Genomic DNA, 24,129 nt, shown 5'->3' with positions numbered 1-24,129 from the left:
CCTTTGATCAATTGGAGATGATGATCGGTTGCCTTTTTTTTTTTTCTTCAGATTTTCTTAGGGTTTTGTTGGTTTATTGCTTGCATGTCTTCAAAAAGGGTTTTTGGATTATGGCTTAGGTTTTGATTTATGGTTTTGTTTTGTTGTTTGTTGTTTACGTTTTGTGTCTATCAATTCTAAGTTCAAAATTTTGATTGAAACTAAAAACTGGGTTTGTTTTGATAGTTAAATTTTTGTTGTTGTTCTTGGAGTGAAAGGGGGTGATTTTATGATTTTTAGTGTGAATTTGTATTGGTTTTGATGAGTTGAAGGAATTGGAAAAAAAATTTGGTTGATGAGGTGCATGCTTGTACGTGGTGAACTTTGTTTTAATGTTGTAGAAGGTTTTTTTGAAGAATTTATGATTTTCAGTGTTTTTAATTTCTGGGATGAACAGATTCTAATTACAAGTGTTTGTTAGATACCTCAAAGGAGTTTTCTTTGTGTACTATTGAATATTATCTTGGATTTGGGTTACTTTGGTTGTTGAATCCACAAAATTTGGATAAGATGTTGGATACATGCTGAAAGTTTGATTGATTTTAAATCCCTTTGGTTGATCAGTCTTAAAATTTAAGATGAATGCAGCTATTTTCCTTTATTTTCTGATTCACACATGTATGTGGCTGTCTTGCTATTTTTGCCAATACTTTCTCCTGATGTGTGAAAAGTTTTAGAATGTGTATTGAAAGAAAATGTTCATGTAATCTTTTGCCATCACATTCATGGAATTCCAAATCTTCAACGGTTTCTATTAAAATCAAGCCAGCAGAATATGTAAGATTAGAATCAGATTCCGTAGTTGCTTCTGGTATAGATCTTATTATTGAAACCTGAGATGTGGAGGGCTGAAACATGTGTAGAGCTAGATGACATAATTTTTACCAATTACAAAGCATATTAATGCAAACCATTTTGTAAATTGGAGCTATTGACCATAAGAGAATGTTAATATAAATTGAAGGCTCTTGATGAGTACGTCTCTCTTTTTTTTTTAATGGAGGAGTATGTCTTAATTGATATTCACAACATGAACTTAGTTTCTAACCTAACTGAGATTTACCTTTTCAGATTATTTGCATCTCATAATTAGTGATTGTTTCCATAGTTTCTATACCGTCAATTGTAATATACCATTCCAAGTTCTTTTGGAGCTTCAATCCCATCTAGCATTGTTTAATGAGAATATGAGTGTATTGGTAAACACTTTGATAAGATGACTTGATTAAACTTGGCTGAGCTTTGTTTAGTGAGAATTTAGATGTATTGTTGATGGATTAATTGGTGTCTTGGCAGTCAAGATTTGTTGATCACTGTTCAGTTATTTGAATGTTGTCGATTGTCTCTCGCTTTCAATACTCTTCTCTATTTGCAATTCTTTCAAATAATAGGGAATTTTTTTTGGCTGAATCCTTGGTGATAGATGTATTTGAGAATGCTCAGTTATTATTTCTCCTTCGAACCTTCCTAATTCAAATTTCTGAATTTGGTGACGTTGTTTTCGGTAGATTGCACTGTAGGTAATTTATTGTTGTCTATTTTTTGTGCAGGGTTTTCAATGTTGAGGGGTTACAACTATATCAAGGATCTCAAAAAAAAATTGGACATATACAAGATTGGGTTTAGGGTGTTGGATTCATGGAATGTCAGTGCTAGCAATGGAAACCAACACATGGAGTTCATTATCGGAGATGCTAAGGTTGCAGAAATTTACTTATTTTTTGTTGTAGATCTATTAATAATTTCTTTTTGTCGATGTTATACATTTGGAATTACATCGGTATTTTTGTTTTGATAAAAGTTTGAGTAAGTCTTAAGTGTGACAATGACAAGAGATTATTAAAGCAACCTTTTGTTAACATGTGCTGCAATTTATTGTTATTATTTGCAGCTTCTTTGAATTTGATAATGATACGCAACTTATAAGATTTGACTAGAATTTTTTTGTTATTGATGTTAATTTAATGGTTCTTATGACTAAACTTAATATGAAAGTTACTTGAATATGTCAGTAATGGGAGATGGTTTTTCTGCATAGTTGTGTTTCTATCCTTCATTGATCTTATTAGATTGGTTCATGGGTTGTGTTTTTTTTTTTTTATTAGGATATGGTTTAGGATAGTGATTTGTTGGTCCATGGGTTATATTCTCAACAAGCGTTTTGCATTGCTTATGTTCTCAATCTGTTTCAACACATATAGGTTTTCCCCCCTGTTATTAGTATAAATAAAAATTACTTTATTTCATTTCTATGCTATATATATGTCTAAGCTTGAGTTCTGCATATTATGTTGCACAGTATCTAAGTTAACAATATTTCACCAAAACTTTCTTCAAAAGAATCATAACCCTTTATTTATTTTTCTATATTGAAAACGAAAAATGATATTTTTAGATGTTTTTTCTGATATTCTGAATTGGGTTGTTGAGGTAGGAAAATGATATTGAAAAGGGTTGTTAGGGTTCCTGCAATTAGCTTGAAGATGGCTGATATTACACCAGATGATTATTCTTGGAGAAAATATGGTCAGAAACCCATTAAAGGTTCACCTCATCCAAGGTACTTTCAATTCAATTACATCATAAATTGATTTTTTTGCCCTTCCCCTATGTATATGAACCTATTTATTTTATACAATTTTTTATGTATTTGTGCTAGATTTCAATTTCTATTTTTGTGCTAGATTTTTTATGTATTTGTGCTAGATAGTAGCTAGACTACTCAAAATTTTAAGTGGACCAAATGTTTATGAATGATTATGATTATTGGATATTTTTTATTTGACTTTTTTTGTGTATTGGGTTTTTGAGTCTATGATGATGAATCTTGTGAGTGAGTGGTGCTGATTTTGTGTAATTTTGGGAACAATAATAGGGGATACTTCAAGTGCAATAGTGTGAGAGGGTATCCAGCAAGAAAGCATGTAGAGCGAGCTCTTGATGATGCTTCTATGCTGGTAGTTACATATGAAGGAGAGCACAATCTCTCCCTTTCTACAGCTGATGCTAGCAATCTCATTTTAGAATCATCATAGTTCATAGTCAATGTTAGTACATTTTCAAAATGGTAAATTGTTGGTTGGTTATGGTTTGTAGAATTAATGATGTTTTACTCAATGTTGAAGGAAATTGGTGGTTGTTTAATTTTGAGGGCCCTGATGGTTAAGTTCACGCATTTTAAAATAAAGAATCATGATTTATTCTTAAAATGTTTTAGTCCAGAACATTGTGACAGTGATAATGAACTATACTTTTCAATTATTCAATTTTCAGGTGTTGCCATCTAAATTTGGTGACTTTTTGAAGCAGATTTTCTATGAGAAGTTGTCATGTTGCAGTGATAATGGATACTACAAAGACTTTAAAGTTCTTATTCGGAACAATGATAAATATACAACTCTTATAGGACTTGATTGGGATCATATTATTCAATCTAATTACTTCCAGCCAGGAGTCATCCGCTTCAAGGTTAGCAAAAAAAATCCATTCAGTGTGTGCTATGTCTATCAGCTTTCAACATCTGCATCTACCTCTAATCGTTTGGTCTAAGGCAATTATCAGTGATGTGTGCTTACAGTTTAATGAATTTTAACAATATGTATTTCTATGGTTGGTTTCCTATTGTTAGAGTTATATTTTCTATGAGTCTTTGTAATCAAGGTTGAACTAAACCTCTTATATTTCTACTTCAGTTTAAGTACCATTTTATATTAATGGTGATCACATTTTGTTATTTAGTTTCCTATTGTTCTATTGTATTCTTTCCTACCAGTTTGTATATACTACCATCTATGCTTTTGGTTTCAAACTAGCATCTACCGGTTTGTATCATTTAATTAGTTTAATAGTAAAATGTAATTGCTATCATTCCTATCAATTGAAACTGTCAGCAAAGCTTGGCTGCACCCTATTGCAACCATTGGGCTGCTGTGATTCCTCATACGAGTTCCCAAAAAAGTAACTGTCAAGTCATCATCTAATGTATCTAATATATTCCTGAAGTCTCTTATAAATTGCTATAATATCTACATTTGAATTTAAAGTAATATTGGCAGTAGTATAACTCATTCATTGTAGTTTTGACTCTTTGGAGATGGCTTGCTTTTTGTTTTGATAGCTACTATTATTAGATGAGGTGTGTTATTTTTTAAATTTGACACCCAGTATTAATATCAGGATTTTTTTTACTTTTACCACAAGTTTATTTTTGCTAAATACAAATTCTGCTACACACAGTTTATGAATAGCTTCATTACTTATATAAGTTTGTTGTTTTGTTAACTTATGAATTTATAGGTACATATGAAAATTGGAGATGAATTTATGCAATTTGAGAAGGTAGGTTTAAGTTGTTATGGCAAAGAACGTTTTATTATTTGTTTAAGTCATGGTTTTGAAGTTAAAAAGTTGTCTCAATGTTTCATACTTTCATTGTTTATTTAAGTTGGTAGAACTTTGACTTTTTTTTTTACTTAACACCAATTTTGTTTGACACAATCAAATATGTAAATGACACATGAAATATGAAAGATTTGTTGATCTTAATGGAGGAACAGGCTTAAGTTCACCTGTCTTCTTTTTAGTATAAGAAGCTTCTCACCATTTTTTTTGCAGATATAAACAAAAATAAGATTCCAATTATGAATTTCAGAATTCTTTTACACTTCTCCTTGAGTTAGTACCGCATATACTTTTTAGCATTAAAATTTATTGATCCCTTTGTTTTGAAGCTGACAACCAAACTCAAAAGCTTTGCAAACAAGTGTGATGAAGATGTTTTTGGAAATAAAGCCTTCAAAATCATTCGTGAGATATGTAGCATGCAGTAGGAACTGAGAACATTAGGTGTTGAAGGATTATTTTATTAGTGTAGTCTATATGAGTGATTTTTTATTGTGCCGAGAGGCAGAGGATGCCATAAAATAGTACAATCTGACAAAGGAACATATTATTTACAATTGATTTATCCCCCAAATTTGAGTATGAATACAAAGTGGATTATCATTTAAGGTTGGTGTAAAATGAGGTTATTATATTGATTGTCGTTCATAGATTGATTGTTGTAAGATACATACTCTATCATCACTTCCTATCTTAAAATTGATTGTTGTAAAATCTTATAAAAAAAGTGATTCATATAACTTTAATGTTTTACAACAATCAATTATAAGATAGAGTATGTATCTTACAAATATCACTTTTTTTATAAGATAGAGTATTTATTTCATATTTTCCGTAATTTGCTCATTTCTTCCCTAGAGCGAAATTTTACAAAAATATGTTATTCAACCAACTAGTTTATATTAAAAATCTTATGCATAACTTTTAAGACATGAAAATTCTGAACAATTCCTTTTTGTTTCAATTTGCAATATTTAAGTTATAAATCTTTTCAATTGTGATACATTTAAAAGAAAGACAAAATTATTCCGTAAGTTCTTTATCTTATTTATTTGTAACACCTAGGTCCTTTATCTTTTTTTTTTCCACTTAGGTCCTTTATGCTTTAAAATGTGCACAAGTTTATCCTTTTTCCATTTTGTTGTTTAAAAATGCTGATATATCGATGACATGGCAACAATGTCATCAATTTTTCATTATTTTTTCAGGTGATTAATTAAAATGAAATTCTTATCATATAAAAAAAAATAAAAATAAAACCCAACAACTTCATCTTCTTCCCCATTCATCTTCAAACAAGAAAACTAATACTCACAACCTTAAAAATTCATTTATCTTAATCTTTTATTAGAAAAACCCAAAATCATTTACTCATTCATCTTATCATCTTTCTCAAAATCTACATTCATAAAAACCCAAAAACAATTCATCTTCATTATCTTCCTCACTCATATTCTTCCATTTTAATGAAAGGACAAAACGTAGGTACAATTCTTTAGGTGTTTTTCGTATGGTTCTTCACTAAAAATACATCTTTTTTTTGATATAACAAACTATGAGAAAATTATGGATATGAGAAAATCATGGTAAATTTAGTTAAGGACCATACGGAAAGCACCTAAAAAATTGTACGTAAGTTTTTTCCTTAATGAAATACCTTGCTTCTTTGTTGAATAAAATAAAAAATAAAACCCATAACTAAAAATAAGAAATTAAAAACACATAAATATTCATGTTGCAGATTTCCTCTCTTCAATTTGCAGATTTGCTTGTAAGAATATTCATATGTAATAGTAAGAAAGGTTTAGAAAAAAAGAGGAAAGATAATATTGTTTGAACAAGTCTTCAATTTGCAGATTTGCTCATAAGATTATTCACATGAACAAATCTCTTTAAAGAAGGTTAAAAAACAAAAAACACAACAATTTCATATAATATTGTTTAAACAATTTATCATGAATGGTTAGAAAGATTGTACTTTAAAATCCGATTTTTTTTCTTCCCAGAACCTGCGAGAGGAAGAGGAGTTGGGCGTGCGTACCCTTGAAGAACAAGAGACATCAGCAACTACACACACACATGAATTTTTTATTGGATATTACGATCTCAGCCATTAGATCCCCATAAATATATATCACGGATGTTGGGAACGCTCATCCAATTGTACATGATTAACATAAGATGGCATGAAATTACAGGACATATAAAATAAAAATCCCAAGATGTTCTAGAACAATATACTGTCTACAGAAACACCAACAAATTTAACTACACCGTGAAGTCTGTCCAAGCTTTCACCCTCATGTGTGTCTAACACAACCAAAACCCGTTGCACGGCAGCTGGATGCAATGCGACATGATTTCCTGCGAAGGGTATAAAAAACCAGGGTAAGGGGGTAACTATGGGAATGATACACGACTCATTGAAAAGTAGATATAAAACTTCCATTTGATTACTAGTATGAGTTGCATTACAGAAATTATGATTCCGAAAATTCAAGATGGATACAACTAACAAGCGTTAGACAATTAAGTAGGTAGGAAAATTATGAAACTAGTTCAAGCAAACTGACAAATCATTTTATCTAAAAATAAATTCATATTACAAGATCTTGTCAAACACAACGAAAATAACATATGACAATAATGTTGTGAAATTCATTAATCTCAATTCTTCATAAATTAGTGGTAATAGATATGATAAAATATTAAGCATGTCTACATGAACGCAAGAATGCCAAACAAAAACACATTCATTCATAGCACAAGAGTGTAAAATTGCATAAACATAGATAAAAAGGGAACAAAAACCTTCAAATAATCCTTCAAAAAAAAAAGACCCTTCAAATAAAAAAATAGTAGCCAACATAAAAAAAAAAAAAAAAAAAAACACAATGGCTGCACATACTTCAACAACTACAAATCATTCAAAGATAAAAAGGTGTTATCAAAACAAAATGTTTGGTAACAAGGACAGACCAACGATGTAACACCAGAAGAGGTTATAATTTTGACAAAGCTAAAGCACTAAAAACCACAACTTTGCTATTAAAAATCGTCGGAATATGCCAGAATATACAAGTACGGCTTACACAAGCCAGAGACTGGACAAGGAAAAGAACATTGAGAATAAATGGAGAACAAAGCGATATGAGCAGGTAAATAAAATACCAAAACAAATTCAATAGAAGAATGTCTTTCAGTTAACAGCAAAACAATTGTATCTGAAAAGAAAAAACAAGCTCAACCATTCCCAAAACAGAAAATACATGTTGAAACTTGAAACCACTGAAAACACATTCCCAAGACCAAAGGGAAACCAATGTGTTTCAATCTTGGAATTTTTACTGCTTCGCAAAATACATTACATAATAGTTTCCACTTGCTAAGTTAAAAAAGTAAAAAATACTTTTGATGGGTGTCAAGTTGATGGGGTGATCGGTGGAACTTAATATAACAATTATGCTTCAAGTATAAACCTGGAAAATGCATTTCCAAACAGGGCTTGTAAGTTCTGGCCATTTGGTGTACGTTGAGTGGACATTTATGCAGGAATGAGGGATAGTTTACATGTGTGATTTGCATGTCAGCCGTGGTTAAATTGTGCTCCATGGTTATTCATTTAACTTATTAGTATTAATGGCTTCTTTTCAGTTTAGCCTAATTTAAAGAAAACGGCCAGCAATGCATATTTTATAGCGAGTCTCACCTTCAGTTCACACACACCTCTGGCACTTTATGGTTCAATCAAGAAAATGGGTGGCTAATCCGAGAAAAAAACACAATGCAGCTTCCAAATGAAGGGAGACAAGAAGTTAAAGAAACAGAAAATGTAGAATATATACATAACAATGGGATGTTTTAATTGTTTACTAGCTAATACAACGACATGAGCATCAGAGTTTATGGGAATCGGCTTCAGAGTTGACGGGTCTCTATTCACATGCAGTGTTGCTTTCTATAGCAGCAATGCCAGACGTGTTTCTGCGATGTTATCATAAACAGACTGAAACAGCCAGTTCAACACCGGGTTAGCCGGCGGTTTAGGCAGACGCACAAAAACAGGTGGTCCGTAAAAACCGCTTTAAAATCATTCAGACTAAGAAGATCCGGCTGAACAGCTGAACTGGCACAGAGTGTAGAAAACCATCTGGTCCACTTAAAAACATTTCATAAACCTGTGCTGTTTGTGTATGGATGTAACATACATTTACATTTGAGCAAACTCCAAAGCTTGGTCGTTTTGATTTTGAATAAAATTATTTAGGAATGAAAAAATACATGATTTTGGTAAAAGTTGTGACATAGCAAATGTTATATTTATTTATTAATTATCATTTACATGGTTCAACCGATTGAACCATGACCAAGATGTCTCGCCGAGGCTAAAAGTTAAAGAGAAAATTTGGAGTACTAAAAAGGTATTTGGAAAATAATACACATTGATCACACAACTACCGATGATTTTCATAATTACGAATTTCTGATTATCTATACAATCAACTAATACCCTGCTACCTTTTCTATTTCTCATTAACACCCACATTAGTAGCTGTAATATGAAACTGCACTCTGATTCTTTCCCAAAGTGAGAAGAGCCAGGACCTCGAGATTTCTCTCGGTACAAAAAATCAAAACAGGTTCTAGATGAATTTATCATTTATAGTTAAATTCATGCTTAAAGCCATGAATATTATTAAAAATCAAAGATATAATGGAATGATTCTAAAAGGTATTTCAAATAGACAAGGTACAGTTAAAGAGTAAAGCAGGTAATAATCTTGAAAGGTGAGAGCAAATGTTAAAAGTAATGACAATTAGATGCTGCAATAATGTCTAATTCAGTTTTCAACATGAAAAGAGAAGAGAGAGCTCTAATATGAGGTACAAAGGCAATGTCACATTTACTTAATTCTAAAATCAGCCTAAGATCAAATGCACTGATCAAGTTTTCTATAACCATAGATTACAGCTATGAAGCAAGGACACTCCTGGGATTAGGCGTGTCCCACGTGTCATCCGTGCTTCATAGGATTACAGCCTACGAATTTAACAACGGCAACAATAATTGATGGCGACATTCGAATCAGCATTCTAAACACAATGGTAAAATAGAATATACAACATACTAAACATGTAAGCATGCATATTGCATATTACTAGAGTAACATTATTACCATGGTGCTTGTGTTAGGTTTTAATGGAACACAACTTGACCTCAGCTTTAGGCTTCGAGTTCCAGACGTGTGCCTGAAAAGTTGTTGGAGCAGGGCAGTCTGAAGGATCAGCATCAGTAGCATCTTCTGTTTTTGGTTTTGCTTGAAAGGTAATGTAGTAATTACCAAAAATAGGAATAGGACGACGGGTTGCCTTGACAAGCTCAAGGAACTCATACTTGATATCGGTACCCTAAATTAATAAGATAAACAAAAATTAAGAGAAAGAATAATGAAAGATTAAGATATATCAGCAGTGAAGAAGTTTAAAACCTGATTGTCGCGATTGTACTTATCCAAAGCAAGTTTTGAGAGTTCAATGAAAAGTTGGCGACGATCATCAATGTTAATGGGTCTGGGAAAGTTATTGCCACATACATTTGCTTCGCGTGGAATAGGGATGGCATCGAAGGGCTGTGCAGCAGAGTACAGAAACAGATTAAGAGAGTTAAACACAGAATTAAAAGCAAGATTAAAGGAGAGAAACGTACGCTTATGTTCTCTTTGGCCTTCAAATACGCAGCTACGGCATTTTTGATATCCTCTTCTTGTTTTATCTTAGCTTTATTCTTGTACACAAATTGCGGACACGCAAAATGAAAAGTACAAGGGTGATCATCATACCGGCTTGCGAAATCACTCCTCTTCAGCTCTTTCACTGGTATCGATTCCCACCAAGACAGATCCAATTTCAATTTTGATTTTGATTCTGATTCCTCTTCTTCTTCCGATTCCGATTCTGCTTCCGATTCCTCTTCTGCTTCCGAATCTGAGTCAGGTTCCGGTTCCTGTTCTGGTTCACGTTTCAGCCACTTCCCTCTATCGTCGCAGCTTCCCGAGGGAGGTCGGATAGCGCCAAACACGGAAGTCTCCATCGACATTAGACAGGAAGGATTGAATGAGCGACAAAATTCACAGATCTATAGAAAAGGACGGCCATTCCTCTTTATAAGCAAAACACTTGGGTTTTTATTTGGGTTGCGCCCTTGCTTTGTTCCCAACCCGACCCGTAATAAATCTAGATGGAATTTTTTACTGGTAGATAGATTTTCTCTTTTTTCTGTTCGTTTATTTATCTATTCTCTTTTGTCATTACTAATTTTTTTTTATTTATTGAATAATTTATATATTTGATTAATATTATAGATCAGATAAATTGGTTATTTAATGAAACTAAAAAATATTTTTTGTTTATAATGTTGACTGCAGGGTGTGTTTGTGTGTGTGAAAATTATAAAAATATTAAGGTGTAAATTAGTAAATGTATACATTTTTATTTGAACAAAAGAAATTCACTTGCCTCCATTCAAACCAAACCAATCTAAAACAAAGGATAATTTAGTAAATTGCATTCAATTTTTATTTTTCAATAAAACATTCCAAAAACTATTTCCAAAATTTTGTCAAAAAAAAAAAAAACTATTTCCTAAATATACAAAAATAATGTTGTGCTTAAAATTTGTTTAGGAGGGAGGAACTACATTCTATTTCGACTTAACTTTGCTCTTTATCATGTAACAACTCTAGCGTCAAGTATTATTGTTAATGAAGTTGTTCTCAAAGGTGTTTAGGCGGTTTTTGAGCAATTTGATAATCATTTCCAACCGAGAAATGATATTCTAACAACCATTTTGTGACAACTTTATCTCTCATACTCACATTATCTTTTTACTTTCTCTCCCTATTGCTTTGGTTTCCGTGTCACTATCTACTTTTCCTTTGAAAATTGGTGGTTGTCACAAAAGTTGTTGATTTTTGGTTGTTAGAATATCATTGCTCTTTCCAACCAGTCTCTCTTGTCTGATCGAGTGTCGAAAACTTTATCTTCAAAACCCTTAATGACAATGGGTTAGCACAACTTAAGGGTCCTTTTTTTGATAGATGAGGTAAAATAAGCGGTTTGTCACTATGACAACTTTAAGAGGATATTAATTTTGGTTTCATCAAGGATTTTTGGGTGGATCTCAAAGATGATTTCATGTGGTTTACTACTGAATTATATTATAATAATAAATTGGTGAGAGGGTCTAACTGCATAGTAAGTCCACAAAACTTTTTGATTTTTGTCTCGTATCACTTCTTGGATGTATGGATAAAGTCTTGGCAAAAGTTATAGATATCCAACTCTGTTTGGTCATAACAACGTCATTTCAGATACCCAGTCGACTGATAAGTGTTCAAAAGTGATATATTTCATATGGTAGTTTAGGCATTTTAGTGACTTGTTTTGCAAGATTCTCCATGGGAAACTCCAAATATTATGCAAATATGTCATTTATGCTTTTGAGCCTTATTCTACCCTTTTGTGCAGGAAAATACAAGCAAGAAACAAGAAACGTCAAAGTTCAAGGAAGCTACGTTATTAGCGTGTGATACGCTATTAGCGTGATCAAGAGATGCCAAAGCCCAGATAGATACGCCAATAGCGTACCTGGGGCGTGATTCCTGGAGCACAATTGAAGAATTCGCTATTAGCGTGTTCCACGCTAATAGCGAAATTGGTCCAGAGAGGTACGCCATTAGCGTACCTGGAGCGAAGCCAAGGAAAAGATGTCAAGAAAACGCTATTAGCGTGATCTACGCTATTAGCGTAAAAGCTCCAGAAGACTACGCTATTAGCGTAACCAGGGCGAAGAAACAGGGCAAGGACCAACATGGCACACTCCAATTGGCCAGAATTTAGGTCGACTTACCTCGCTATTAGCGTGAAATTCGCTATTAGCGCAGGTACAAAAACACATGCCATTTAAATAGCATTTTTACCTCTCTTTTAGGTCATTGACTATTCCATTAGATATTTTTATACATTCTAAGAGAGAGGTTAGAGCTATTTCAAAGAGAGAAACACAAAGCAAGTGGTTTATGAGTAGATTCAACTCAAGATCGCTTTGGACACGAAGGATCTTGACATGGAATCTTCATCTTTCCTTCATCCTTTGCATAGTATACATGTCTATGTGTAGCTATTATCTACTTTTGTAGTATTGAGGTAAACAAACAAGCTATTATGTAATCTTTTGATCTTTTAATGTATAAGGTTCTAGCTTAATGATTCAATATTGTTGTTATTCTTATGTTTAATGCTTTCAATGAGATTCAAGATGATTTGGACACGAACTCTTGAATCTAGAACTAGAATAACAATCTATCTTAAGTTATATCACTCTTGACAAGTTTGTAAACATTTGATAATTGCTTTTAATCACGAACTTAATGCTTTCGGATACTTTATCAGGCTGGACACGGTCGATTAAGTTATCTGATCGACTTTGTTATCGTTTAAGGGATTTGGACACGAATGTTTAAACGATAATTTAGAATTAACGATATCGCTTTGGACACGAAGGATGTTGTAGAAATGATTGTGATAATATTGGTTATAAAGCTAGAGTCTGTTAATCGATCGAGAGATTGCTGCTGTTATGCTTGCTTGTTATCTTATACCGCAAGCGAAATAGTTCGATCTTCTCTCATTTTTACTTTTATGACGTTTAGGAATATAGTTTTACAAACAAACATTTTATAAAGGATACCTTAATGTGAACTATTTTGAAAATGCTTATGATTAACGCAACTCCCTGCGGAGAACGATCCTATATATACTCACGTGTACATAGTTATATGACATGTAGAAATTCTACATCAAAATGGCGCCGTTGCCGGGGAGTAGCGGATTTTAAATTATAAGTATTGAAACAATTTTGTCATGTTAAGTCAATTTTGCACAAAATTCTTTCATGCATATACATATAAACATATATCATTCATTATTTTTTATGCTAACCACCTGGTATAGTCTTTGTGAACTTTGTTTATGCGAGGTACCGTTTCTAAAGACCAACTTCAGTTTGATCCTGAGATTGAGAAAACTGCTCGATTACTTAAAGCTAAAGCTACGGAAGCAAAGAGATTAACCAGACTGGCTCAGCCGGAATCTTCTAGTTCTATTCCTACACCATCTGGTTCGGTTCATACTTTATCTCCAAGTGGTTCTCTACACTCGTCTGCACCATCATCACCGGAAAGGGAAACAATTGTAGCAATGACTAATGAAAATGAAGATGAGAATGCATTACCGTGTTGGGTTAGTCCAAGGAGGCTTGCTAGTCTTGGAAATCAAAATACTAAGCAAGTTGAGTTGAAGTCGGGGTTAATCCATTTGATTACTCAAAACCCGTTCACCGGGATGGATCATGAAGACCCATATAAACATCTCACCAATTTCTATGTTACCGCCGGTACACTTGGTATGAAAGAGGATGAGGAAGAGAATATGTTCACCAAATTGTTCCCTCATTCTTTGATTGGGAAAGCTAAGGAGTGGTACTTGGATCAACCAACTTCTTTGATGAAGAATTGGAATGAGTTAGAGAAAGCTTTTCAAGAACGGTTCTTTCCGGAGGATAGGCATCTTGAAGCCAAGACATCTGGTACAACTTTTTCTCAAGGCCAAAGTGAGACACTATGTGAAGCTTGGGAGCGTTACAAATCTTTGCTAAGGAATTGTCTGAAGCATGGTTTTGATAGCCAAATGCAAATCTATCTCTTTCGTCAAGGGCTTCAAGGTGAGTCCAAGACTATGTTAGATGCAAGTGCAGGCGAATCTATTGCGTTGAAAAGTCCAGCTGAAGCTGTGAAGATCACAAACCAAATGGCTCTCAACACTCGCAAATCATCTCACAACCGGAATCCTTCACAACGGAAAGCCGGTATTCTTGAATTGGAAGCTAATGATGCGATTTTGGCTCAAAACAAGCTCCTCACTCAACAAATGGAGGCTATGCAAAAAGAAATGAGAGCCATGCCAAAGCAAATCTTATAATCTCTCATGAAAGAAGGTGGAACTTCTCAAGTCAACACATGTGAGCTATGTACGGGAGATCATCCCACCGGTTATTGTCCCGCACCTGGTTCTTTTGAAGAAGAAGAGGTCAATTTCGTGGGAAACCAACAACAAAGACCAAACCAACAACAACAAGCCGGAAGCTCACAACAAGGCCAAAATCCGGGTACTTCCAACTTTCAAGGGAGGTTTTCGGGTAATCCCAACTTTCAAAGACCATGGAGAACCCCTTACAACTACCAATATCCACAATCAAACTACTACCAACAACCATACCCTCAAATCCAACAACCATTCAACAACCAATATCAATTCCCACCACAAAATAACCCACAACAACCAAATAGTTCTCAAGGTACCGATGAAACCTTGAAGAAATTCATGCAAATGTCGATGGCCAATCAAAAGAACACCGATGCATCTATCAAAGGCCTTGAGACACAAGTCGGTCAATTGGCTCAACAAATGGCTGAAGGTAATCAACAAGGAGGACCATTCACCGCCAACACACAACCAAATCCCAAATCATAGCAATTAAAGGCTATTGCAACAAGGATTGACAAGGTGATTAATGAGGGGCTAGGTGATGATATTATGGTGAACAAGAAGGTTGTTGAAGATGTTGTCGAGGAGGAAGAAGTAGTGAAGTTTGAGGAGGATGTAGTGGAGATAGAGAAGGATGTGTATATAGAAAATAAAGGAGAATTAGTTGAAAAACAAAAAAAATGAAAAAAGAGAACTAGTTGAAGAAGAGGAGATGGAGAGAAAGAAGAAAGATGTGGGGCAAGAAAAAGGCAAGAAAAAAGAAGTTGAGAAGCAAGTGACGGCTCAACACTTACCGTACGCACATGCTCCATCAAAGAAAGATAAAGAGCGACAATACTCAAGGTTTCTTGAACTCTTCAAGAAGTTGCAAATTGATATACCATTCTCAGAAGCCTTGGAGCAAATGCCGGTCTATGCTAAATTCATGAAAGATATCCTTTCAAAGAAGAGAAGAGTCAATGATGAAGAGATTATCCAAATTGATGCCAATTGTAGTGCTATCATTCAAAGAAGGTTGCCTAAGAAAGAACAAGATCCGGGAAGAGTCACTCTACCGGTAGCTATTGGCACAACCCATGTAGGTAAAGCACTACTTGATCTTGGATCAAGCATAAATCTCATGCCTTTGTCCGTTGCCAAAAGAGTTGGTAACCTTTGTATAAAGCGGACTAGGATGATGTTGCAATTGGCCGACAAATCCTTTGCAAAACCACTAGGTATGACCGAAGATGTTCTTGTAAAAGTGGAAAAATTTGTTTTTCCGGCTGACTTTGTGGTTATGGACGTCGAAGAAGATGAGGATATGCCTCTTTTAATGGGAAGGAATTTCATGCAGACGGCTCTGATGATGATTGATCTTGATGATAATATCATGAAGGTTAAGGTAAATGATGAAGATGTTACTTTCAACATCCGAGAAGCCTTGAAGTACTCAAAAGACAAGGGTGCATGCTTCAAAATGGATGCAACCGAAGAGGTCATCTTGACAACTCGGAAGCAATTGCACAAAAGAACACCCCTTGAGAGTGCTTTGGTGGACGCACTTAATTCTATAGATGAAGATGAAGCAAGAGACATTGAAGAGTGTTTGAAGGAGCTGGATTCCTTGAAGGAGATTCTTCCTAATCAAGCCATACTTGAAGATTTGAAAGAAGAATCCAAGGAAAAAGCAAAAGATGATGACACCAAGGTAGAATTAAATGTTTTACCATCTAATTTGAAATATGTTTTTCTTGAGAAAGATGGTACCAAGCCGGTGGTCATTAGTAGCTCCTTGTCCATCAATGATGAAACAAAGTTGGCAGAGGTCCTCAAAGCCAACAAGGAAGCAATAGGGTGGAAGTTATCCGACTTGAAAGGGATAAGTCCATCTTATTGTATGCACAAGATTATGATGGAAGAAAACTACAAACCGGTAGCACAACCGCAACGCCGCTTAAATCCAAACATGAAAGAGGTGGTGCGAAAGGAAGTAGTGAAGTTGCTTGAAGCCGGCATGATCTATCCAATCTCGGACAGTGCTTGGGTAAGAGAGAAACGTATACTTATGTTCTTAGCGGCCTTCAAATACGCATCCACGGCATTTTTGGTATCCTCTTCTTCTTTTATCATGGCTTTGTTCTTGTACACAAATTGCGGACACGCAAAATAAAAAGTACAAGGGTGATCATCATACCGGCTTGCGAAATCACTCTCCTTCAGCTCTTTCACTGGTATCGATTCCCACCAAGACAGATCCAATTTCACTATTGATTCTGATTCTGATTCCTCTTCTTCTTCTTCCGATTCCGATTCTGCTTCCGATTCCTCTTCTGCTTCCGACAGCTTCCGGTTCCAGTTCACATTTCAGCCACTTCCCTCTATCGTCGCAGCTTCCCGAGGGAGGTCGGATAGCGCCAAACACGGAAGTCTCCATTGACATTAGACAGGAAGGATTGACGGATTGAATGAGCGACAAAATTCACAGATCTATAGAAAAGGACGGCCATTCCTCTTTATAAGCAAAACACTTGGGTTTTTATTTGGGTTGCCCTTGCTTTGTTCACAACCCGACACGTAATAAATCTAGATGGAATTTTTTACTGGTAGATAAATTTTCTCTTTTTTCTTGTTCGTAGATTATTTAATTATTTATCTATTCTCTTTTGTCATTACTAATTTTTTATTTATTTATTGAATAATTTATGTATTTGATTAATATTATAGATCAGATATGTTTAGTTTTTTTAATAAGAAAAAGATATGAATAGTTTGTTACAATATAAAGATGCAATATATTTATATATATATATATATATATATTATAAGTATAATTTTTTTAGGCATCTATACCTTTTTTTGAAGAAAAGATATCTACAATTTTACTTTTAATTAAAATAAAAAATTTATAAAAATAATCATACGCATTATGCAACGCTTAAAAAAATTATACGCATTAGCGTAACAAAAAAACAGACACACATAAAGTATTACTTTAAACGCTAATGTGTGTTGTGTGTATTAGCGAGGTTGAAGAAAGAAAATAAAAATATTTGGTATCATTAAATGACAGGGTAAATAAAAATATTTGCGTGGTAGTGATGATTAAACGATATTGAAATTAAATATATAAGTGATAAAAAGATAATCAAATTCCTTTGAAAAAAAAAGTAATAAAATTAAATGGAACCTCCTTAAAAAAATTAAATGAAACGGTTCAAATAAAAATTAAATGGAAGATAAAAACATATTGAAATATAATATTAAAAAATAAAATAAAAGGTTCCCAACGTGAATTGAAGAGAGATGCTTGTGAAATAAATTGTCGAGAAGTAGTTTTTTGAAGTAGCATTCAACAACTTCTGGCCAAAGCTCATTCCATTCAATTCTATAAATTAAAAAAAGTACCATTTTTAGTAAGTACTTAATTGATATTGTATTTGACCTAACCTCTCCTCAAAAATGTAGAGAAGTTGAAAAAAAAGGGGTCAAACGATATCTTAATCTCCCACAACGGCAGTGTAGAAGCAACTGAATTTGGGAGAAAATTGGAAAATAGTTAAAAATAAAAAAATTGGAAAATAGTTAGAAGTTTTTAAAATATAAAAATTGGAAAATAGTTAAAAAAAAAATCGGTGAGGTAGCACTCAGCCAAACAACACTAAAAAAAAATTATATGCATTAGCATAACAAAAAAAAAAGAGACAGACGGACATAAAATATTACTCTAAACGTTAATGTGTGTGTGTATATATTCACGAGGTTGAAGAAAGGAAATAAAAATATTTGGTATCATGACTGCGTGAATAAAAATATTTGTGAGGTTGTGATAATTAAACAATATTGAAATTAAATATATAAGTGATAAAAAGATAATAAAATTCCTTTGAAAAAAAGATAATAAAATTAAATGGAACCTCCTTAAAAAATTAAATGGAACGGTTAAAAAAAAAGTTAAATGGGAGGAAAAAAAATATTGAAATATAATAATAAAAAATAAAAGAAAAGGTTCCTAGCGTGAAATAGTGCTTGTGAAATAAATTGTCGAGACGTAGTTTTTTAAAATAACATTCAACAACTTTTGATCAAAGCTTATTCCATTCAATTTTATGCATTCAAAAAAAGTATTTGTTTTTAGTAAGTACTTAATTGATATTGTGTGTTTGGCCTAACTTCTCCTTAAAAATGTAGAGAAGTTCGAAAAAAGCCGGGTCATAAGTAAAATAAATATTTTTACAACGGCATTATAGAGATTATAGAGCATGCTATATGAAGCATTCACACATAAGTCTTTAAGTTTAAGGTTTGTAATAGATTTACCAATATTCATTTAAATATTGTTACAACGGCATATTATTTTAAGTTGAAGCATATTGTAAAAAAATTACAAACTCGTTAAGTTTAAGCATTCACACATTGATAAGGATGAAACACACGACACAAATTAATATGAAAGAGTTTTTGCGTAAAACAGAAGAAATAATAGGGCCAATTTGTTTCAGAAGTAGAGATAAATATGAAATAGTTGTTTCGGAAAACAGAAGAGATAAATATGAAATAGTTGTTTCGGAAAAATAGGGCTATAGATAAATATGAAATAGTTGTTTCAGAAAACAGAAGAGATAAATATGAAATAGTTGTTTAGGGCTATAGATAAATATGAAATAGTTGTAGGGTCAATTTGTTTCGGAAGTAGTGATAAATATGAAATAGTTGTTTCGGAAAAGAGAAGAGATAAATATGAAATAGTTGTTTCGGAAAATAGAAGAGATAAATATGAAATAGTTGTTTTGGAAAATAGAAGAGATAAATATGAAATATGATCAATGGCTAAAATTGAATGGCGCCTAAATGTGCAAGATCCAATGACTTAGAAAAGTGGAGGGAAAAATGGGACGAAAATATTAGGGTTAGGGTTAGCTTTAGTTGTTTCGGAAAAATAGGGCTATAGATAAATATGAAATAGTTGTTTCGGAAAACAGAAGAGATAAATATGAAATAGTTGTTTCGGAAAAATAGGGCTATAGATAAATATGAAATAGTTGTAGGGCCAATTTGTTTCGGAAGTAGAGATAAATATGAAATAGTTGTAGGGCCAATTTGTTTCGGAAGTAGAGATAAATATGAAATAGTTGTTTCGGATTCATAACTGTTTCGGAAAATAGAAGAGATAAATATGAAATAGTTGTTTCGGAAAATTGAAGAGATAAATATGAAATATGATCAATGGCTAAAATTGAATGGCGCCTAAATGTGCAAGATCCAATGGCTTAGAAAAATGGAGGGAAAAATGGGGGGGAAATATTAGGGTTAGGATTAGCTTTAGGAGTTAAGCTTTAGTAAGTAAGATTGGATTGGATAGATGGATACTGAACAGACCGATTCCTTCAGTAATTTTGTCCTTAATTTTTTTCAAATAGCAAATTAGTCCTTCATGTGGCCTAACATGTTGACCTTATGCTAGATAGATTTTTTTAATAAGTAATCTAGTGCTTTTTTTTTTTTTACAAGAAGTAGTCTAGTGCTTATAAATTTATCTCTTAAATTAGATATAAGTGAAATTGTACCAAACCAAAAATATTGGATAAGTGAAAAATTAGGGTTCAAATCCAATCTCTCTGTATATGTAATACAATGTTTCTATCAATATCAATTGAGCTAATTTTATTGAAGTAGAGCTAATTTTATTGAACAAATTTAAATACTTGATTTGTGGTCATTAGTGAATTTCGTCTTTAAAATTTTTAATTTTACATTTATCAAATCAGTCCCAAACATCAAATAATATTCGATTGTGTTGTTCTTCAAAATTTTTTTTTTGGATGGTTTGCGGTTTTAATTTGGACTTTATTGAAGTAGAGCTAATTTTATTGAACAAATTTAAATACTTGATTTGTGGTCATTAGTGAATTTCGTCTTTAAAATTTTTAATTTTACATTTATCAAATCAGTCCCAAACATCAAATAATATTCGATTGTGTTGTTCTTCAAATTTTTTTTTTGGATGGTTTGCGGTTTTAATTTGGACTAATTGGGATATAAGCACCCCCAATTAGAGTATAAACATGCACATGGTTAATATTTGATGAAATCAATATGAGTATAAACATGCACATGGTTAATATTTGATGAAATCAATATCTTTTTTTTTTGAGCAAATCAATATAACTTAGTGTTAACAAGTATTCTTTTTTTTTTTTTTGTGGTGGTCGGGATTCGAACTCCGGACCTTGCATATATTATGCATTGTCCATACCAACTGAGCTAAGCTCACGAGGACTGTTAACAAGTATTCTAAAGATACTTGTTAAATTACCAAATATAACAATATTGAATTAAAAGTGGTTTTATTAAAAATAAATAAAAATAATTGAAATTGGTATATTTTAATTTCTTGAAAGTTTAAAAAAAATATTTTCAATACAAACTTAATTTATTTTATTCTTCAACAAGGTCGCTCATGACACATATTAGCAAGATCTCTTTTTAATACACTCTAAATTCAATTTATTTGTTTATTTTGGGTCCAATGGGTGCCAATGTACATAAAATATTAATAGATTGATATATATATAATTACAGAATTAATCTAACGGAAAATAAACTTTAATAAACCCAAATGTTTATTAGATTATTTTTTTAAGGAATGCGTATTAGATTATAGGCTTAATTGCATGTTTGATCTCTTATGTTTATTTTAGGTTTTAAGTTGGTCCTTTATGTTTTAAAAGTTTCAAGTTGGTCCCTTACGTTTTAAAAGTTTCAAGCTGGTCCCTTACGTTACTTACGTTGAAATAAGTTAGCCATTTCGCGACATGATATTATGTTTAATAAAACAAAAAAATTACAAAAATGTTTTAAAACTGATTTTCTAAATAAGTTAAATTCCTTCACTCATATTGTCAACCAGAATCTTTAACAAGGACTAACAAATTACAAAAATGTTTTAAAATTGATTTTCTAAATAAGTTAAATTCCTTCACTCATATTGTCAACCAGAATCTTTAACAAGGACTAACTTGTTTAAGTGACTTTGTTTAAGTGACGGGAAGTACTAATTTGTTCCAATGTGAGTAACGTTTTGAACCAACTTGAAACTTTTAAAATGTAAGGGACCAACTCGAAGCTTTTAAAACATAAAAGACCAACTTAAAACTTAAAATAAACATAGGGGACCAAACATGCAAATTAAGCCTAGATTATATAAACATATACATATACGTTTAAATATTTAGTTAAAATCTTTCGAAAACTTTAGAACTTTAGAAAGACACATATTTCTGGTTACATTATAATTTCCAAGTGTTGTTTATGTTTAAAATTATGCGTACACATAAACAACCGAAGTGGTTAATGAATTTTCCTTAAAAACAAATGATATTTGAGTTCGAATCATGGAAAATCCGAATTACAAAATTTTAGTTCCTCTCTCACGTGAATATCACACATTAGAGGATCTATTCCCCATACATGATAACATGCGTCAAAATCATTTGAAGTCTGCAATGTTTTGTATTGCAGAGGGCCAGAGACAATTTTTGCAAAATGTTGGGGCGCACACTGCTATTGAGCTCTCTCACTTGCAATTCACAGATGATACATTATTGTTAGGTACTAAGAGTTGGGCGAATGTAAGAGCCTTGAGGGCAATTCTAATGTTATTCGAGGTTATGTCAGGTTTGAAAGTAAATTACCACAAGATATGTTGGTTAGTATTAATATGGGTGAGTCTTGGTTGAGGGAAGCTGCCTTTGTTTTATCTTGCAAAATAGGGAGAATTCCTTTTATGTATCTTGGTCTCCCTATTGGTGGTGATGCTAGACGTTTGATTTTTTGGGAACCTGTTATTGATCGCACAAAGTCTAAATTGTCTGATTGGAAGAGCAGAAACTTGTCGTTCGGTGGTCGCTTGATTCTCCTTAAGTCTGTCCTGTCTTCACTGCCTGTCTATGCCCTTTCTTTTTTCAGAGCTCCCTCAGGTATAATCTCCTCCATTGAACCTATTTTAATTTTTTTTTTTGGGTGGGGTGAGGACAATAGGAAAATTGTTTGGGTTGATTGGAACTCTATTTGTACGAGTAAGGAGGTTGGTGGTTTGGGGGTAAGGAGATTGAACGAATTTAATATTGCTCTCTTAGGTAAATGGTGTTGGAGGTGTCTTGTCGACAGGGATGGTCTGTGGTTTAAGGTCATGTCTTCCCGGATGGTGAGGTAAAAGGGCGCCTTGATGATGGAGGTAGGAGGGGTTCGGTGTGGTGGCATGAAATTGTGAAAATTCAAGAGGGAATAGGAGTTGAGGGTGGGAGTTGGTTTGAAGCGAATATTACGAAGTGTGCAGGTAATGGTTTTAATACAATTTTTTGGTCGGATTGTTGGGCGGGGTCGGTGTCGTTGAGGGAGAGATTTAGGAGGTTGTATGACTTGTCCACTCACAAGGACTTGACGGTGGGAGAGATGCATGCTTTAGGGTGGGGGAGGAAGGGGAGGCGTGGGGATGGAGGCGTCAATTGATGGCGTGGGAGGAGGAGTTAGTGGGGGAAGTGAAACTTTTACTTGCTAATGTGTCTTTACAAGATTCTAGTCCGGATGTTTGGCTTTGGAGTCCAAATGCAGGAGATGGATATACAGTTCGTGGTGTGTATCAAATGCTCATGCAGCAGGAGATTCATGACCATGATGTCGTTTCCGAAGCGGTGTGGCATAAAAATGTTCCTTTGAAGGTGTCTATCTGCGAGTGGCATCTTTTCCGCAACATGTGGTCTACAAAGGACACTTTATGGCGCCGTGATGTTATTCCCATTGATTCTCGATTGTGTGTTTCAGGTTGTGGCCAACATGAAACAACAGAACATCTTATTATTCATTGTCTTACTTTTAGCTAGCTTTGGCAACACGTGAAGGCTTGGCTAGGTGTGTATTATGTGGACCCTCAACATGTTATGGAGCATTTTAATCAATTCATATATTCTTCAGGAGGGTACACTCCTCACCGTTCATTCTTGCACATGATATGGCTCTGTTGCATTTGGAATGAAAGGAATCATAGGTTGTTTTCTAATAATGTTAAACCAGTCATGCAAGTTATGGAAAAGGTAAAAATCACTTCACTAGCGTGGTTGAAAATTAAAAATGTTTGCTTTTCTTTTGGTTACCATATGTGGTGGCAGCAACCCCTTGTGTGTTTAGGGATTGGCTGACCATTGTTTACCTCTATTCTGAACTTAAGGATTGGATTTTGTAATTTTGTTCTGCTTTTCTTTGCACTCCTTGTGTCTGGGAGCAGATTTTTTTGTTAATGTATATCATTTTGGCTTGTTCAATTTTTATTTTTTTTTAAATTTGTGACATCTCATACTAAATGCCTACTAAGAAGATTGACGGTATTTAAGAGTACCAAGTATACCACTTTACAAAAGGAGATTAAATCGACTAAAACAACTAAAGAAAACAAGCTTCCTAGCAAAACTCAACTTTAAAATACTTCCTACAAATTCCAAGACTTATTCAGTTATTCCTCATGGAGCTTCTTTCATCTGCGTCATATAAACAAATCTTCCCCACAGTAATCAACATGGAGATAGAGTTTTCAAAACATAAAAAGTTACA

The 24,129-nt window shown here is 33.3% G+C and overlaps 2 protein-coding genes and 1 long non-coding RNA gene across 3 annotated transcripts; 2 read left to right on the top strand and 1 right to left on the bottom strand.

The window, feature by feature from the left end:
• Nucleotides 1-2,469: 2,469 nt before the first annotated feature.
• LOC146940715 (uncharacterized) lies at nt 2,470-3,847 on the top strand. The gene is made up of 2 exons (XR_015033501.1): nt 2,470-2,599; nt 3,313-3,847. It is a non-coding gene; the product is annotated as an uncharacterized LOC146940715 (long non-coding RNA).
• A 2,661-nt stretch (nt 3,848-6,508) lies between these two features.
• LOC146940714 (uncharacterized) lies at nt 6,509-10,578 on the bottom strand. Its single transcript, XM_085754434.1, has 4 exons — nt 10,148-10,578; nt 9,930-10,070; nt 9,618-9,849; nt 6,509-6,804 (listed from the first exon to the last, which is right to left on the bottom strand). The coding sequence occupies exons 1-3, from the start codon at nt 10,535-10,537 to the stop codon at nt 9,631-9,633; spliced, it is 750 nt and encodes a 249-aa protein (XP_085610560.1). The 5' UTR covers nt 10,538-10,578; the 3' UTR covers nt 6,509-6,804; nt 9,618-9,630.
• Nucleotides 10,579-22,001: 11,423 nt separating this feature from the next.
• Nucleotides 22,002-23,405, top strand: LOC146940713 (uncharacterized). The gene is made up of 4 exons (XM_085749895.1): nt 22,002-22,200; nt 22,296-22,502; nt 22,712-22,861; nt 22,960-23,405. The coding sequence occupies exons 1-4, from the start codon at nt 22,002-22,004 to the stop codon at nt 23,403-23,405; spliced, it is 1,002 nt and encodes a 333-aa protein (XP_085606021.1).
• Nucleotides 23,406-24,129: the final 724 nt, after the last annotated feature.

The sequence above is a fragment of the Medicago sativa genome, chromosome 3 (genome assembly GCF_051527215.1).
Source record: "Medicago sativa cultivar Bolivia chromosome 3, Bolivia_mono, whole genome shotgun sequence".
Lineage (NCBI taxonomy): Eukaryota > Viridiplantae > Streptophyta > Magnoliopsida > Fabales > Fabaceae > Medicago > Medicago sativa.
This window is presented reverse-complemented; position numbering and strand designations above follow the sequence as displayed.